Source organism: Helicoverpa zea, chromosome 3, assembly GCF_022581195.2.
Source record: "Helicoverpa zea isolate HzStark_Cry1AcR chromosome 3, ilHelZeax1.1, whole genome shotgun sequence".
In the NCBI taxonomy this organism is placed as follows: Eukaryota; Metazoa; Arthropoda; class Insecta; order Lepidoptera; family Noctuidae; genus Helicoverpa; species Helicoverpa zea.
In genome coordinates, this window is record NC_061454.1 from 10996959 (window position 1) to 11015322 (window position 18364).

The 18364-nt window shown below is 38.7% G+C and overlaps 4 protein-coding genes across 5 annotated transcripts in view; 2 read left to right on the forward strand and 2 right to left on the reverse strand.

Moving 5' to 3' along the window:
- Positions 1–5: 5 nt before the first annotated feature.
- Positions 6–2765, reverse strand: LOC124645869 (cell division cycle protein 23 homolog). Its single transcript, XM_047185830.1, has 7 exons — positions 2222–2765; positions 1755–2103; positions 1472–1651; positions 1231–1395; positions 869–1115; positions 488–674; positions 6–342 (listed from the first exon to the last, which is right to left on the reverse strand). The coding sequence occupies exons 1-7, from the start codon at positions 2651–2653 to the stop codon at positions 112–114; spliced, it is 1791 nt and encodes a 596-aa protein (XP_047041786.1). The 5' UTR covers positions 2654–2765; the 3' UTR covers positions 6–111.
- A 308-nt stretch (positions 2766–3073) lies between these two features.
- Positions 3074–5015, forward strand: LOC124645872 (heat shock factor-binding protein 1). The gene is made up of 2 exons (XM_047185834.1): positions 3074–3405; positions 4127–5015. Exons 1-2 carry the CDS (start codon positions 3307–3309, stop codon positions 4277–4279), a joined length of 252 nt encoding a protein of 83 aa, XP_047041790.1. The 5' UTR covers positions 3074–3306; the 3' UTR covers positions 4280–5015.
- A 584-nt stretch (positions 5016–5599) lies between these two features.
- Positions 5600–9402, reverse strand: LOC124645870 (CBY1-interacting BAR domain-containing protein 1). Of its 2 annotated transcripts, XM_047185831.1 has the most exons (8): positions 9210–9402; positions 7752–7911; positions 7481–7630; positions 6783–7007; positions 6617–6655; positions 6429–6548; positions 5836–5949; positions 5600–5756 (listed from the first exon to the last, which is right to left on the reverse strand). In XM_047185831.1, the coding sequence occupies exons 1-8, from the start codon at positions 9344–9346 to the stop codon at positions 5703–5705; spliced, it is 999 nt and encodes a 332-aa protein (XP_047041787.1). In that variant the 5' UTR covers positions 9347–9402; the 3' UTR covers positions 5600–5702. The 2 variants fall into 2 exon arrangements, with proteins under 2 accessions (XP_047041787.1, XP_047041788.1); XM_047185832.1 differs by lacking the exon at positions 6617–6655 and having other exon boundaries at positions 9210–9400.
- Positions 9403–9830: 428 nt separating this feature from the next.
- LOC124645771 (rab3 GTPase-activating protein catalytic subunit) overlaps positions 9831–18364 on the forward strand; it is a 29508-nt gene continuing 20974 nt past the window's right edge. Inside the window, exons 1-2 of the mRNA XM_047185648.1 lie at positions 9831–11157; positions 11247–11431. Coding sequence (XP_047041604.1) covers positions 9910–11157; positions 11247–11431 — 1433 coding nt within the window. The 5' untranslated portion in view covers positions 9831–9909. The remainder of the gene's footprint in view (positions 11158–11246; positions 11432–18364) is intronic.

An 18364-nucleotide genomic window follows, 5' to 3' on the forward strand; every position in this document is an offset into this window, starting at 1 on the left:
AAAAATAGTATTTACTAATTTTATTGAGTTACAAATTTTTACAAGTGATATTGTTACACTTATACTTATCAGTCAGTCTCTTCACATTTTACATTTTTTGGAAATCGTATGTCACATTTTGTACTTGCTACTCTTCCGCGTAAACACTGGCGTGGAGAAGTTGTCAGGCGTCACGTTAGGGCTTGGCAGGGGTGTTTTGGGAGTATCGTGCGTTATCGACACGGTTGATACATTTTTGATGGCTTCTGGTAAGTCTTCTGGCAAATTGGCCGGTTGTGACGACGTCGCTGACGATCGCTTTTCTGATATTGTTTTGAGAATATTTTTTCCAGCTTCCTTGGTCTGCAACGATTTAATGAAATAAAGAAAAAATATGCGTGAGTGCTCCTCGTAGTTTTACAGAGGTATGAAATGCGAAGGAACTAGTAACTGACTGATATCTAAAACAATTCTCAAACAAAGATTTCAGTATTTCAAAAAGACTTACACTTTCATGTTCTAGACACTTGTAGGCATAATGTGCAGCATGGTCCAGCAAAGAGAACCTGAGATAGTACTGTGCTAAGTACCGCTGTGCTGCAGGTAACTCTTTACTCCCTGCGTTGGCTGGATCTTGACAAGCAGCCGTATATGCTGCTGCTGCACTGTTTGGCATGTTGGACTTCTCATACAACCTGAGAATAAAATGAGCATCTGTATAACAGTGGATTAACCATGAATAAGTTAGAAATTACTGTGGGGGTCACGCATATTCGACGTGAGGTCTTCCTCAGGGCTCTTTAGTTAGATTTTCTATGGATCTACCCTTGGTTAATAAGGCTCTGATACTTAAAATTCGTAAACCAATAACATCTATCTTTGCACTTACTTGGCTAGTTTAAATAAGGCCATTCCTTCAATATCACCAGTACTGTGAGCTTTGTAATAACATTTGAGTGCATTTGGGATTTTATCCATTTTTTCATAGGCTTCTCCAAGAGACACCAGCATCCTAGAGTCATCAGGTTTTAGTTGTGCTGCTCTTGAATAGTAATATATACAGTAACCATTAAGTCCTAATATTTCATAAGCTTGGCCAAGCCCATTCCATGCGCGGTAGTCATTTCTATTGACATCTGAAAACAAAGTATCATTTTAACAATAAGTTAAGCACTGTATTCTTCAAGGCCAATCTGGTCAATATTCTCTCGATATTTCATGTTTTTGTAAAGAATAATTAAGTATATTTACCAATTGCTTGCCGGTAACATTGTATTGCTGCATTAGAATTCTGCAGTTCAATAAATTCATGTCCCATGAGTATCCATGCGGAGAGGTATTGAGGATCTAATGATAGAGCTCTCTGAAAGTATACCACAGCTTTTTGGTGCTCACTTCTTAAACTATAGTAGTTTCCTGTAATTTAATTTTAATATACAAAGTAAGAGCTCCTAAAAAATAATACAATATTACACATAATGATAGTTCTTACCAATGACACAGCATGTCTCTACTCTGTATTTATCTATGGAGACAGCCCTCTGAGCTAAGTTTGCAAGTTCCATCCGTTTCTCTTTCAGATACAGAAGATGAGAGTACACATCCCAGTTGTCCAGTCTATATGGATCATTTTGATAAAGTTCTCGAAATAATGCTAGAGAAGAATCAACATCTGAAATATTCAAATATTATTTGCATTTGCCCTTTTGAATATTACCATATATTGCTATAATTTATAAAACCACATGCTGTATGCTGCACTTTATAATCCTTACCTCTTCTATCGTGATGAGCTATAGCCATTTGTGCTGTCACATATGTACTCTTTTCAAATCCTGCAGCTACCAACACCATGTAGGCTTCCAAAGCTTGCTCTGATAACTTTAATTCAACAAAGGCATGAGCAGCAAAAAAATACATCATCCAATGTTTAGGGAGCTGAAGAGAATCTAATGCTTCATACTCATTAGCCAGGCCTGCCAGCTCCACCCAGGCTGCCCACAGTGTAGGAGCCGCAGCCACAGCGGCCTGTAGCACTGTAACAGCTTGACTTCGTAAATCTAGTTTTTTCAATACCACACCCTCTAGGTACAGTAGGTATCCATCTAAGTTGTTGCGGTTTGCCTGAAAAAATTGCAAGCATCATTTACACAACACTTATGTTAATAAAGCTACAGTAGTATCACGTTGTGATAAGGTAATAACATAGATAATGATCTGTTTCAGTTATATTTTCTTTTACCTTAAAGTAGGAAAGCAAATCTAAAAGCACTTGCGTAGATTCTGTATTTTCTGTCCCTAAGTCAGTAGCATTATCTAATCGTTTTTTTTCACTCGACATGAACTGTGAATATTTGTGAAGAAAGATACACTTAGCACTCAAGCAGTTCTCTAAGAAATGTGCAGCCCTGTCGTATTCTTGACAATCGAAGTAAGTTTTAGCTAGGGTGTACGCCTCTTTCTCCTCTATTGAAATACCATCGTCAAACGCTGTTGGTTGCTGTTCAAATGTAATTTTATGGTCTTTCAGAGAAAAGTTTAATTCAGCAAGCCATTTAGCTGTCTGTGTCAGTCCCCGATCTGTGCATTCACGAATGCCTTGTAGAATATCGACCCTTACTTGGTTGATATCAATTTGGATATCACCTTTAGAATTCATTGTCAGAGGCTGCATGATGTTGAAATGTATACATTTAACGTAACTACAATTTGTTTTGTGAAATTACCGGGACTAAACTGAGCGAGAAAATGGACAATTTAATTTGACACTTGAAAATTGATTGACTTTGACAGAATGGATCAGTCAGAAAAGTCAAATCCATAAGCAACAGAGCAGTAGCAACCGATTTTTGGAAACATAATTAAAAAAACATTTAAGAATGTTCAAAGTATTGATAACTTCTATACACATATATTCTACCAGTACACATTTTCCCCTTTTGGGTCCAAAAAATGATGAAGTTAGTTTTTTGCTGTCTGTACTTAGAATAGGCTAGGCGGTGCAAAAGAAATACATATGCCTACCACGGGAAAAAAATCGTCATGTCATATGCATGCACTGACATCAGTCAGACGTCATTCACATTGCTATCATTAGTATCATTTTGTTTTGTCAATGAATTCGCTAGGCAATGTTTTAGTTTAACTTTTTAGAAGTTGAATTTTAATTTAAGTTACACTGAAGTCGATGCGATTTCGATTCAGTTATCGCTAGAATTTTGGCGCGTGAACACGCTTTGTGCTACCTTGATAAGAAGTACGTAAACTAAGAAAGTATCGATTCGTAACGAAGGTCCGATTCGTTCGTACAAGAAAAGAATTCAAGCAATGGCAGAACAAAATACAGATACAACAACAACCGACGTGGAGAGCACCTACACGGCTCCGGGAAATGATCCTAAAAACATGCAAGAGGTGACACAATATGTAAGTTGAGTTACTACTCTGTTCATATAATGTTAGCTAGTAGGTACAGCAAGTAAAACCGTAGGTAGTAAAGTATTTTCATAAGATCCAGTAACATACCTGCTAGTTAAACAATTACGCAGTTATTAACTTACTTGAACATTATGTAATGATTGCATCTTGCATAAATAATTACATAGATTAATAAATTCATTTAATTTCAAGCAGACCCAAATAATATCAATAAATCATCATTGCTATTGTGAATGTTAAATAGCTTGACTGTAGCTTGAACCCTGCTACTACTGGTCACCTAGATTTTCTTTTTGTATATTCTTGAATTTTAAAAAGTATCTAAGATATGATAGTGAATAATGAAAAGAAAATACTACTATAGAGTTAAGCTAAGTTACACATCAACCCCCAGCGGGGCCCAGCAGGGCCAAGGCCTGCCGGGGCTGCGGGTTGTTCGAAAGAGATACCGCAGCCCTGGTACATAGAAGGCCTATGACGGATCACAACGGTTTTTAGTCAGTAAGAGTCTGACACTCCCTCACCGCTGCTAATCCACAGCGTGAGGGGTCATTTGATGATTTTTGAAGTTGTTAAAAAAAAAAAGTCACACATCAACACAACCAGATAATTAGAGACATAACAATGTGAAAAATTTGACCAAAGACTGTCACACTTTTGGGTACATATTGTGTGTAGGTTATATTGGTTTTCTTTTTTAATATTTCAGGTGCAGTCCCTACTGCAAAATATGCAAGACAAATTCCAAAGTATGTCTGATCAGATAATCAACCGGATAGATGAGATGGGAACGCGGGTTGATGAACTGGAGAAGAACATCACAGATCTTATGACACAAGCTGGTGTTGAAAATGAAAAGTAGTAATAATGTAGCTGTGGTCCTAGAAGTAACTATCACACCACATTGTTTTGTGCCTGAATCATGTCATTTTTACCATTTAATGTCAGAGTAAATACCTAAATACACATATAAAGATATATAGGTGATGTCACTCCATAATCAGGGCTAAATGAATTAGTGGCTCATGTATTCATAATTGTTATGTATGTATGCCACCAACCACTATAGATAAGATAATAATATTTAAAACATAAGTAAAAAGGCAGAAAAGGGGCCATCGCCTTTGTACCTCCATACCTGTAGGAAAAAATTGGCTTGGTATGTAACATCAGTTAATTAAGCTTGATAATTTTATCATATACCCAATAATTTCACTACTGCATACTTAGACTGGTTAGTTTACTTACACAATAAGATAATACATAATATATCATGTGACATATAAGCCCATAGAGTGCATGTAGTAGAGTTAACAATAACTATAAAAAAACTAGATGTAATGGCATGCCATGAAGTTTGTTCAAGGATATTGGGGTTTACTGGATGGATTTAATATTTAGAAATTGTTCCTTTGTTACATAGTACGCTAGTAGTTGTCTAATCTATGGGAAGTGGATATCAAATTAAATGCAAAGCAATATGGAGTGATCAGACAATTGGTTTCTTGTAAGTTTTTAATAAACACAGTGGATCTATCTGTGTTGGCGCAACTATTTGTATAATTGTTTATTTTGTAATTAAATTGTGTTGTATTGTATATTTGATGTTTTTGTTACTAGAGTAAACAATTGCAAGTATCTAGAGGGTGAATATTGATCAGTACAGTGCCTGGCGCGCGAGGGTACAGGATCGCGTGCATGTCACGAACAAAGAGAAATAATTTTAAGGGCATCGCACATTCACATGCGATGCTGGTATGTTTCCAATTATTGTCTATCAAAAGGAAATTCTTCTTTTTTAAAGAAAGACTTATGTGGCTTTGTAATAACAGCTTGGACATTTTGATAAATACCATTTCATCATTTTTAGTAGTTGCCTTTCTGAACATGGAAACAAACACTAAAATAATAAGTAAAGTACAGTGAATATATTGCACAAAATGCTGTACCTATCTGTATCTATCTTAAGGTGTAATTGAAAAAATCTTATGCTCAAGTAATATGAAAATGTACAAACTAGATTGTCTTATAATATTTACGATAACCATTATTAAGTTAACTACCTACGTATAGTAAAATTAGTTTTACGGCAGACATTTCAATATTTTGCAGTACTTTTTGGGGAAGACCCTGGAGAACACCTAAAGAATAATAAATAGTTCTATCTAAATAAAATATCAAGTCGATTTAGAAAGTGTATTATTTTGAAGTGTACATACGCTAAAACAACATTCTTATTGTATTTTTCTTAAGTAAAACCTAGTCAAAATCTTCCATCACACATATTAGCGCGATTCAGTCTCTTCAGAAGAACTTTCATCCTCAGTTTCCTCAGATTCCTGTCGAAATTTAAAAAGTTAATGAATATTTAACAATTTAATCCTCATGTCATTAAATTAACGATAAAAATAAAATTACAGATGTTTCGTCTTCTTGTTTCGTCGGCGAGTTATTCATGAGTGCTGCTAAAGAGCTGGATCTGGCCAAGTCCGAATTACCGTACTTTTCAGGAGACTTCAACTTTCGCGCATTCTGAAAAAAGTAGGTAGGTTAGGGATGATGTATATTAGGCCGGGCCGTGTCCGGGCTTTTACGAAATTCTAAAGACGACCGTCGTTTGTGGCCCGGACGGGCCACGGATCATGCACTGTGTAATATAAACTGCTTCATACAAAATGTATCGTTTCACATCCGTGCCCCGTACGAGCCACGTACATGGCACGCCCCGGACACGGCCCGGCCTAATATAACTCATCCCTAAAGCTCAGTGCTTATGGTAGCTCCCGTAGCAGAGAACCCGTGTGCTTATCGTGGGTAGCTCGTAGAGCGAGTGCAGTCACAAAATAACAACCCACATACGACATTTTGAACACAAAATCAGTTCACCTTGCCAACATGTAAAGTTGTGCAGAGATTGAAAAGTAATATTGAGTTGCGATGTCTCTTCCAATTCTGAGAACTGTGTTTGAGGAGAAATAAATGCCTATAAATCACAATATTTTATTGCTCACCACGGAGTCTTCATCATTCGAAGGGGAGTGAAGGTTCATAAGAGACGCCAGTGAGGAAGACCTTGCTGTCATTCCAGGGTTTGCTTGTTTCTCCGGCGATCGTAGCTTCCTTCTGAAATTCTGTGTAGGTACGATAATTTAATTAATGCTATGAATTTAAAGCAATTTAAAAATTTAATCATATTTACCATTGGGTCCTCGTTATCTGAAAGACCTGTAGTCAAGCGCTTTGCGGAAAAAATATACTGTTAGATAATGATTAGGTACATAAGGTGGGTAAGTAGGTACTGTCTTTAGAAGGTATCCTAAAGACAGTATAGATAGCTAAATATTACAAGTCAATAGTAAACTTACTTCCAGATCGGCCTTATCATTGATGTCACTGATTTGTTGATACGCAACAGTCAGTAGCTCCACTGCCTTTGCATGGAAACTCATTTCAATCATGACGAAATCTGATAAAAGAGTCTTCAGCTGCTGAAGCTTGCGACGCTCGAAGAACTCAGTTTGTTCACTCAAGCCTTTTGCAGTACGAGACATTTCTGCTGAAGCTTTCAGTAATTCTGATTCAGCATACGTCTATAACAGGAGTACCATTGTTACTAAGTACATAGCCATGAAGCTTATTTCTGACTTCGTTAAAATAAGGTAAAAAGGTACTTGAGGAAATCATCTTAATATCGTCTTGAATTATCCTAGTACCTTATTGTGTTGAAGAGACGGATAATACCTACGTAAGTTTAACTATACTCCTACCTACTCAGCCGACCCCAAATTATAATTGTTGGGCATGGGGAAAAATTATGCGACAGAACTTATATGATGACAAAAATAAAATACGTTGCTTAACTTTATGATAGATTGATCTGCGCGACTCGGCAATATAGGTGCTTATGTACATGCATAAGCAGGCAGGTAACATGGTAGGTAAGTCTTAGTCCACGGTTAAGTGTCCTACACATAGGTAGGATCTACATACTTTATACTTGAAAAACGTGTATAGGCAGATACTACCAAAGTTTACGAGACTGAATATAAGTGATACAACGTACAACTTGCTGTCTGTTAAAAGGCTGTCTCTCCCTCGCTTTGTCGAGTACTTTCTTGCGTGCCAGTTCCTTTTCACGAACGTTCATTGTGTGCTTCAGCTCCTCCCTGGCATGTTTACAAATTGTTTCATATTGGCACAGCTCACCTATTACCTAAGTAAAAACGTTTGGGAATTTATTACAGTTTACCTAGGTTATAGGTACGACTAATCAAACCTACAACGTTAACATGCTTTTTCAAAAAGCCTTTTTGCAAGCAATAATAGGTAAGTACCTTTGCTTCCAAACGCTGTACTTCGCAGTTCCGATATTCTTCAATGGCAGTTAATGTAGTAGACAGATTTTCCAAGCCGCTACTAAGGGACTTGTTAACGATTTCATTGTTGGCGTAATCCTTTATAACTTTAATTAGTTCATCTCCCATATCCCGTAATCTGATAAGACACCGTGTCGTTATTTAAAAATAGGTAGGTACCTAGTCATGTTAATTTTGTGTGTTTTTACAATTCCTAAATTTTGTTTAAATGGGAAACCCTAATCTAAATAAATCGACGTAAAGTAGGTAGGTACTAGGGTAACCAGGGGCCCGATTCTCCTAAGTTATTAATGTCAAAATCGAATCGCAATATGATCGCAATAGCATTTTTAACCATATCGGGCATTCTGCTACTAATAAAAGACCAATCGTATTCGATTGAGAAAATTAGGAGAATCGGGCCCCAGTCCCCTCTATGGCGTCCAGTCCCCCTGGACGCCGTAGATTCCCAGACCCTCTCCACTCGGGTGAGGTCGGAGTAGGTACCGCTGGGCCTTTGTAGTGGGTATACCGGGAACGTCTCTACCGGGGACTCCCACATACCCCTCTCCCGTCCCCCGACGGGAAGGGGATGCGTAATAGCATTTTTAGCCCAGCGACGACAAAAAAAGGTACTAGGGTAACCTGCTTTATGTCGATTTGTTAGACCGGGGGCCCGATTCTCCTAATTTTACTTAAGCGACATACGATTCACGTTCAACTCGATTCCACTGAGATCCAATCCCAACTCGATTACGATTGAAACGTATGTGGCATTCCGCAATTTTTTCTTTGAAATAAACGTTTTTATCCTTTTCTGTCATTCAATAATGAATCATTTTGTCTACAAATGATTAACTATTGCAATATGATTGTAGAGCAAACTACCGTATAGACCAAAATCACCAAAATAGCAGACCAATCGCAAACCAATCGAATGTCGTTGGAATACGATTGGTCTTACATTAGTAGCATAATGCCCGATATGGTTAAAACTGCTATTGCGATCATATTGCGATTCGATTTCTATTCGATTTTGACATTAATAACTTAGGAGAATCGGGCCCCGGTTGTTTCGATCGATTCTATGGCATGGGTTTCCGAGGCACGGGTGAATTAATCACCAACTTCAAGACTACGAGCTGCTCTGTGAAAGTTTTATAAAACCCACAGTGTTTTCGGCCCGACCCGGGAATCGAACCCGAGACCTCAGTCATAGCATTCTACCACTAGACCAACGAGGCAGTCAATGAAAGGTATACCTAATAGAAATGTATAGGTAGGTACCTACTCATAAAGTACACGTGATAAATGGGCGGTTAGGTATAAACGGGGTAAAATATAAGAAACTGGATTAATGTAAATAATGTATGTCTGATCCGTTAACATTGTATGAGTAGGTAGGAAATGGCAATATAATATTATCATCTTGCTGACCTTGCCGTTTTCCGAGTATAATCACCAAATGCAACACATAGTTCCCCGAAATTCTTCTCAACGTTTGTGATTCGATCCTGAATAAATTTAGCTTGTTGCTCATAGCTTAAAGAATGTGGATTATCACCTCTAAACATAATTATTATTCTATCTCAACCACTTTTATTTTATAGTAATCATCAGATTGTTTGTTTACTATGTAGTTACTATGACAACCAAATGGCTTTGAATCTACCAAAAATGTTTAGGCATCGGGAGTAGTCATAGTCTATCCATTGAGATCTAGCCAAAGAAATGAATATTCCATATTCCATAACAGAAAATACGTTGACTGTTACTTATAATGTTTTCACCTACATTTGGAGATTTAAATATTTGCTGGCAAAATATAATGAATATTCATTCATTCAAGATTCAATTCGCCTGCCTGATTCTTCAGTATTTAATATGATACATAGATAAATAGTTGGTAGCTTTTCTTCAATAAAACTATGAATAAAATAAACCATAAAGCTAAGTGGCTAATTAAAATTTTATGTTTAACATTTTGAAATAGTCTGGGTCTGGAAATGGTCTGGAATCGCAACGTGACGTTGTGTCTGTCAGTTATGTCATGGAGTGATTTGTCAGTGCCAAACTACTGAATGAAACAGCTGTTTGTTTTTTGTGTTTGTTGCCGTATATTTTATTTAACATCAAAATGAATGAAGAAATAGATGAATATGATATTTATCATCAGGATTTTACTACTGTATCAGAGTGGGAAGTATTTATTGCCCGTATTGAAGAGATATTAAAAGAATGGCGGTTGTCGAAAGCAAATTTGTGTAAACTATCAGGGGAGACAAAGAAATGGACAGGAAAATCTGAGGAAATTTATTTCCAGGGCAATAAATTTACGTTATCCTATCACACGCTAGAACCTGCTAAAACTGCCGAGCACTCTGAAGATTCGGAGGATAAATCTTTATTATTAGACTTGCACAATGGTATATGGGATTCTACAACTCATTTTATGGATGACTCTGACGGAAGTCCTTTTCCAGTGTCTAGTTGGTACGGTCTGAAGCGGTACATAATGTTGTGCTCGAGTATGCCACTGGTGGACGGTAATTTAATAAAGCTTGTTATGAGCACTGCAAACATTGCTTTTGCTAACACAGACTGTGGTGTGCCTTTCTTTGTCAAAATACGTGAACACTGGCAGCAAACATATTTAGGGTTTTACGAAGACAGTGAACACAAAGTTAGTTTTGACACAATCCATTTGAAAAGAATTTCAAATCAATGCTCACATTTAAGTGGCCTTGTAAGTCTATTTAAATCAAAAATTGCATCCCCTGTTGCATTAGATGCTGTTGTTGTTTCTACAAAGTATTCTTATGAATTGAAAGAAGTGGATGCATTTGCCTGGAAGAAGACCACACAGTCAAATGAGTTTTTATCAATAGATGGTTTTGATGTAAAAAAGCTAATAGAACTACCTTTTGGTTCTGAAAAGAACCCAATACAAAGTGTATTACTCAATGCTATATGGCCAAAGTTCCGTGAATGTGCAATAGTAGATTCTTCTACCTTTTCCGAAATTGATCCAATCATGGCTCCTACATGGACAATTTCTCTCAAAATGAGGGATTCTCTCAATTGTCAATTATCTGAAACCATAAGTAATATAATGGATTTATTAGATAATAATAATTTACTTATGGACACTTTGGGATTAAGCAAAAGCTTAGGATTAGTAAATCCTCTCCATAAAATCACTGAAGCTCCAATAACAATATCTAAGCTAGTGAAGGCGGCCATGGGGCAACATAGAAACATGTCAGATTTTAAAGGCCCCATAGCAGACGATTTGCTCATGCCTCTTCTATACTATGTATTCCCGGATGCGGTTGAAGATAATACTTTTAATTATCCTGAACAGTTGGAAGTAGAATTCAAGCAGGTAAGAACATTTTCTGGTGATGTTACTAGATGGCGTTAGTGGTAGCAAAAAGAGGAAATAATTACAGCTGGTTGTGTGATGGTTATCAGGCTGATGGTGAACAAAAGCTGTGTAGTTATGTGAAGACGAGCCCAGAGGGTGGGCTGGTGTGGCGCGTGTCGCTGACGGCAGCGCGCCTGTACGACGCCGGGGGTATGCCGTACCTAGCGCATTTCTGGTACGAGTTCTGCCAGGAGCTTCAGTATCGCTGGGAACATCGAATTCTTGTGCCAGGGTGAGTAATATTGCGTCAGTGAAAAAAAAACTTCCTGGGTCATTTTGAGCTAATGCAAAATTTTTAATTGCACTCCATTAATTTTTTTTTATATATCTTTCCCTAAAAATTTTTTCGCTTCCAGTCCAGCCAGATGCAGCTTAGTACGGGTATTTTTATATTAACGACTGCCTATTTCATCTCTTCAACCCACTAACCTAGGCAAAACTGTTTAACAGACCTATTTAAGAAAACTGCTACTGTTTTGCAGTTTGAAACATTCTATTTGTTGAGCTATTTTTTAAGCTGACTGTACTACCATTAAATTACTTTGGGGTAGACAAGTGTGACGATAAAATTAAAAAAAAATCTTTATTTGTGCAGGAATTCATCCTGTGAACCTGAGAATTTATTCTGTTTACAAAAACTACAGTTAAATTACTTAAATTATAATTATTTAAGAAGATTTATTTACACCTTAAATATTAATTGAGAGTCCTAACTAAAAATAAATATGCACCAAAAATACATTACGTTACAAGTTACATATAATACAAATCAGTGGTAATAAGAACACTGCGTGTTCAAAATGTGGACACAATAACATTAGTCTGTCACTGACTAATATACATCATAAGTGGAAAATGTTTGTTTTTACACAGTGAACAAACATTTTGACTAGTCCCCATTAACCAATTGCATTATTTTTTAATTCATACAACATTTAATCTATTAGGTATGAAGTATATGATTTATACTTTAAATTACGAATTTGTTAAAAAACATTTCGTTTCTACTTTATAGAATTGCTTTGTTATCAAACTTACGGTCCTTGGCATACCAACATACATTAAAACTCAGTTAACTGTGGGTACATGACCGCAAAGTATTAATAGTAGGTAACAAAATTATAACACTTAATATTCTAACGGATACCGGACACACTGGCTCTGACCCGTGAGTCGGCTGCAGTGCTTGTGCGCACGTCTATTGTGTTTCTCGTGGCTATGTCGGCGAGAGTGCCGGCGCTGGCGCTGACCTTTACGGACTCCATGGCTGCACCAGGAAGTGTAGCCTCCCCATGGCGGCGATGACGGCCCGCGACATGTCACATCTCCCCGAGCTAGCTCCCTTGCACGCTATAAAGGTACAAGACCGCTCCGAGTCGTTGGGTTCCGCGCCATATAAATATCCATATCGTGATCAGTCCAGTTGTCGGATGTATCGCAGTATCCCATACCTATGGAACCAACGCTATATCGGCTAGCAGGTCGTGATCTAGACCTCGGCCTCCGTCGAGACCCTGCCGTTCCGCCCGTTGCCCCGCCTGCCGCGCCACTCAGGGAAAGACGGGAGGCCCGTTCCGATGCCGCTCCTAAGGACTGACGGGACTGTCGGAGATCTAGAAGTTGAAGAATTTACGTTTTTAATTTAAGTTAAGGTAGTGATAGTCTCTTTCGTGTTAAAAAAAAAAAACGGAAAATATAAAGTAAAAGCCGGAAATGAAATGAAGAAGTTATTTAAAGCGACAGTCGAACTTACCAGCTCGTGATCCAAGAAGGCTACTAGGGTATCCAGGCACTCCGTAGCGGCCGGAGTGAGAATAGCTATGTTGCGATTGACCGTCAGCGAGGGAACGAGCTCTTCCAGGGCGACCTGGTAATGGGTCCGGAGGAGCCGGTTCAGTATAGGAACGTGCACGCGGGATCGAACGTGCGCTATAAGCCGACACTTGATCCCACTCACGCTGCTTTCCGAATGCGCCGATTGTAGCCAACGAAGACAGCGGGCCGCTCGGACTCGGAGTGCCGGTGAGCCCGCCGCAGCAAGGGTTGGGCATCTTCTCAGGAGCTTGCGTGTGCAGGCGATGCACGGTGCGAGATCGGCGGCGCGATGCCGCGGCAAATACGAGTACCGCCACGACTATTGTGCCGCAGATGGCAGCACTTGCCGCAATCGTGATCTTGTCCATATTGGAGGCGGCGGCTGAAACGGTGCGTACTTCACGGCACTGAGAGTACGGCACCGTCTCTGGACTCACGTGAACCTCCTCCAAGGAGATCACGCAGACCACGATACATTCCTGCAATAAATATGGTCTGATATTAAATACGTGTCTGTTCCTTGCAGGGATGAGGCAATTATCTATATATATAAAAGAAAGTCGTGTTAGTTACTCCACACAGTCGTGTTATAACTCAAGAACAGCTGAACCGATTTAGCTGAAAATTGGCAGGGAGGTAGTTTAGAGCCAGGAAAAGGACATAGGACATAGATTTTTATTACAAAAAATAAAAAATACGATTTATTCCGGACATACAGCGCCATCTATTGTTCAAACCAAAAATCTGCCGGATGCCACTATTCCACGCGAACGAAGTCGCGGGTAAAAGCTAGTAAATTATAATTCTGTAGTGTGTGTAACCTAAAGTCCTAAAGTTAATTATCAATTTAATAAAATATATAATGTAATAAGTAAATTATTTAAAATCAATCAGGCAACAATAACATTGCATCTTTTATTTTATAACTAACTTCTGCCGGCGGTTTCACCCGCGTCCCGTGAGAACTACTCCACGCATACATACTGTCCTGATAACAAAGAATGCAGTAATCGACATTTTTGAGATTTTCACTTTTTTCCAGAAATGGTATCCCAAGAGGTTCATGTACAAGAAAAAAAATATTTTCATAAAAAAATTCACTCGAAGTATGTTTTTTATGTAATGATTTTCGCCGTACTTGCATAAAAACTGCTTCAATGATAAGAAAAAACGCAGTATTAAACATGGCCTAAGAAAGAATGCAGTACTTGCAAGAATACCCTAAAACAGAATGCAGTAATATCTACTACTTTATTATTTTGTTTTAAATTCAGTAGACAAATTGCTTAATTAAAACGCAGTACTCTACATTACTGCATTTAAGTGTAGTAAAGGCTTGCGAAACCCGTAGCAGTGCGATCCATTGGCGCGTTTTGTCTTAGTAAATCATTTCGGCGACGTCATCGGTGGAGTAAGGAACATGAAGTGGTTTTTAACATTCGTATAGTTTACTCAATACTTTATTTGCATTCCACGATGTAAAAACTTAGGTACGACCTAAGTTAGCTAAGAGACTAAAAAACCTTAACCTTAAAATGCACCTATTATACATATATAAGTCCTTGAGAAGACACAGTACACTTCAACTTAGTTCCGAGCATATAATAATGGCAATAATTACGCCCCGCAGGGCATCTGAGGCGGATGACGGGGAGTAGCGACCCCGCGGGGCTATAATATATCCGAGTGCTCCAGGGAGAGTATACTGTCCCCCATCTCCGGCCTGCCGGAGTGAAGCATGACGGGGGATAGGTCTCCCGCCTCTTGGCTTGCCTTCATCGGCCGGTCAGAGTGGAGTCGCTAGAGCAGGGTTAGCAGCCCACTCGGAGGGTAGGTGCCTCGTGGTAAGTGGGCCGGTGATGCTGGACCCACAGGGAGCGCGTGATCTGCGTTTAAAGTCCGCCGAGGTATCCTCACCCTTCAGCCGCTCATGTACCTGTTGCCCTCTTGTTGCTATTCAGTGACTGATTCCCGGGGGCCCAGTAAGTGAGTTAGCGAGTCTCCACCTGCCATTTTTACGTGTGCAAACATTGTTATCGGCAGGTGCCATAGTTCCCATAGTCTTCCCATTCCTAGTCCACTAACATCCCATCGCAATAGCCCAAGTAGTTTTCCTCCATAGTTAGCAATAGTTTAGCACAGAACCGGGGATTGTCCCTGGGTACATTTCTATAGTGTATACGGGGATAATCGTCGGTTTTGTGTCGCCATTTCATTAAAGTTGTCTCAAAAGGGCTTCAGCGTGTTGGCTTCGGCCCCACGTTCGCCTCCCAAAAATCCGGGACTCTATAGTCCCGAGGTCTGGTAGAGACATACAAAGCAATAATTACTAAAAAATAATGCAGTAATCGACTTGTGCTAAGACATAATGCAGTAATACGCGCAAGTGCTGCATTTAGTTTTAGTATCCTGTGACTCGGAAACGACCTGATACTAAACCGAAACGCAGTAATACGTATTATAATTGCATATATTAGTAAATTAAATAAGGGAAAATTATATTGTAAATGCTTGATTTTTTTCAGAATTTTTAGATATATATTATGACCAATAAAATACGAACATCTTGCTCAGATGATATGAAATATGTTTTTTGCGTTTATCTCGTAACCGCCATTTTGCGATTACTGCATTCTTAGTTATGACGGCAGCATAGTATAGTCTATAACCTTCCTCGATTAATAGGCTATCTAACGACACAAGTCTTTTTTTTAGTTGGACCAGTAGCTCCTGACATTAGCGCGTTCAAACAAAGTCTTCAGCTTCATAATGTTAGTGATGATAAAAATACTTATGAGTATTTCTAAACCTAGTACCAGTGCTAGCATGCTAGCTACAGTATAGGCTAGTCTACTTGGTTGTGACATATAGTAATTCATTTTGATCACACATTGTATGGCTTACATTCGGACTCGCGAAATATGTTAACCCCTTTAAAAACCGACAATTACCAAACAATTCATACATTATTTACTATAAAAATAACGACTTAGGATGCCTACCTGAGAAGGAACGTTTTTTATCTTGAATTCTCTTTCGCTGGCTTCTAAAGGTGGTCCTTGTTTAAAACTTTTGTCTCCGAAGAGTCGATAAACGACACGGAAGCCGAGTATATTGGCAACGTCAGAGTCCCATTGAATGATTACTGAATTGTCCTGCCTGTATGCATTTTTCACAATAACTTCATTGGAATCATCTATTTTTGGTTTTTGCTGTGGGAAGTTCATGACCAGCGGAGGACGTTGGTGTGGGGCATGTCGCCAGGTGGGCGCGGCGGGACGGACGGAGGGGACGCGGCTGGGCCGTGCCGTGCTCGTGCTGCTGGTGGTCGATGCGGCGGCAGGTTTGGTTGACGCCACAATGTTGTTATTGTTTATTTCTGTCTCTTGTGGTATTGTTGAACTGCTGGTTGTTGATGGTACAGAGGTGCTAGTAGCTGTAGTTGTTATTACAGAACTTGTTTTTGGTTCATTCCAAACTTTTGGTGTCATTGATTGTTTTTCTGTAGTTGAGGTGACATCGTAGTCACAAACCAATTCATTTGGCTCAAAACTGTAAAAACCACGTTCACGGAAATGGGGTGGATTCCCACAGAACTGCGGATTTCGTTCGCGTGATGTGACTTGTAACTCTCCGTTACGAATCCATTCAATTATCCAGCGTAAGCGACAATCGCAATTCAAGAATCTGCCGCCGAGACTGAGTCCTCGAAGAGTTTGGTTCAGGTGTGAAAATGCTTCTTCGGGCAATGTTGGTAAAGGATTACCATCTAACGCTAGTAAAGTTATTGATGGATTGTTCACGAAGGCATCTTTTGGTAATTTATTTAGTAAATTAAATCCGATGTCTAATACTCTCAAATCACTCAGTGTTCCAATCGCAGCAGTCGGGAACTCGGGCAAAAGGTTGTTTAAGAGACTTAAAGAACTGAGTGTAGTCTTTATTCCTGCAAACGCATCTTCTCTTAGATGTACAATCAGGTTGCGTTCTAAGTTTAGCGCAGTTAGTGAATCTAATCCCTCGAAAGTGCGGCTGCCATCCGGGCCTGGAAGTTCTCTTATACTATTTTGAGAAAGATCAAGGAAAGCTAAGCTTCGAAGACCTCTTATACATTCTGGTACTGTTTTTTGTTTTGTACCTTTTAGGTTAAAATTTTTCAATGAGTTTTCTAAGCCACTAAGCGTTTGTGGTTCCAGTGTAACATTGTTGTCAGACACTTTCAGAGTAGTAAGCTTCCTCAGTGTAATAAAAGAATGATTAGGGATGTGTGTTATGCGGTTTTTCGATATGTCTAAAAGGGAGAGATTAATTAATATTTTTAAGGCTTTCACTGGAACCTCAGTCAATTCGTTATCTTGCAAATTCAGGTTTTTGAGATATGGTCCTTGTCCTCGAAAAGCGTCATCTTCTATTCGCTTTATTCCACATCCAGATATTTGGAGATTATGGATTTTAAGGTTTGCGAACATGTTATGAGTGAGAACGGGAATGCTTGAATTATTTATATATAGCAGATCGATGACAATGTTGCGTGCACTCACGTTAAAAGCTGACAAAAGCGTTGGGAAGTCAACCTGTAATGAAGAATTTCAGAGTTATTGTTTTACATTATGTATTTCAAGCAACTGGCAATGAGCAGAAATTAAAAAAGGTGTTTACCTGATCACATTGGATAGATATATCTCTCGCCAAGTTATATGCGCATACGCATGCGGCATGCAGTGCAGGCGCACCTTCCCACGGACATTGCGAGCTCTGCGCGCTTGCGTACAGCACCATCAGCAGTAGCAGGCCTGCAGACCACCATTGTTGGTTATGCTTGCATTCTCCCTGGAAATAGAAAAACTTATATTAAGAATCACAAAACCTACAAAATTAAAAGTAAAATGTTTAATCACGCCACGATCTCACAAGTAGATTTTTTATTTTATAATTTCTAGCTTGTTTTTAAAAATAGTTTAACTCCAAGGATAGAAATACTAAATCTGATGAATATAAGAATACGTCATGAAGATTGAAAATCATCCTCTCCTTTATGCCGCTAACTAAATCATTTAAATACTATAACTTTGTTACTCATTCTATTGTCGCTTCCAGTAAGTTGTTTCTGTAAACAGTGCCAAATAACAACACAGTGGTACAAGTAATTGCTTATGCGAAGACAAAAGGCTGATGACAAACTCATAGACGTCATAATATTCCGAAGTTATCGCGAAGGGTGTCATCATTATACTACCTTATCAGTTAAATGAATCACCTTTAATGGTGCACTGACATGGAAACTATCTAACTGTACATAATAACTGCTGTATTATGTTTACACATGAACTTTTAGTTATTACACTTGTCA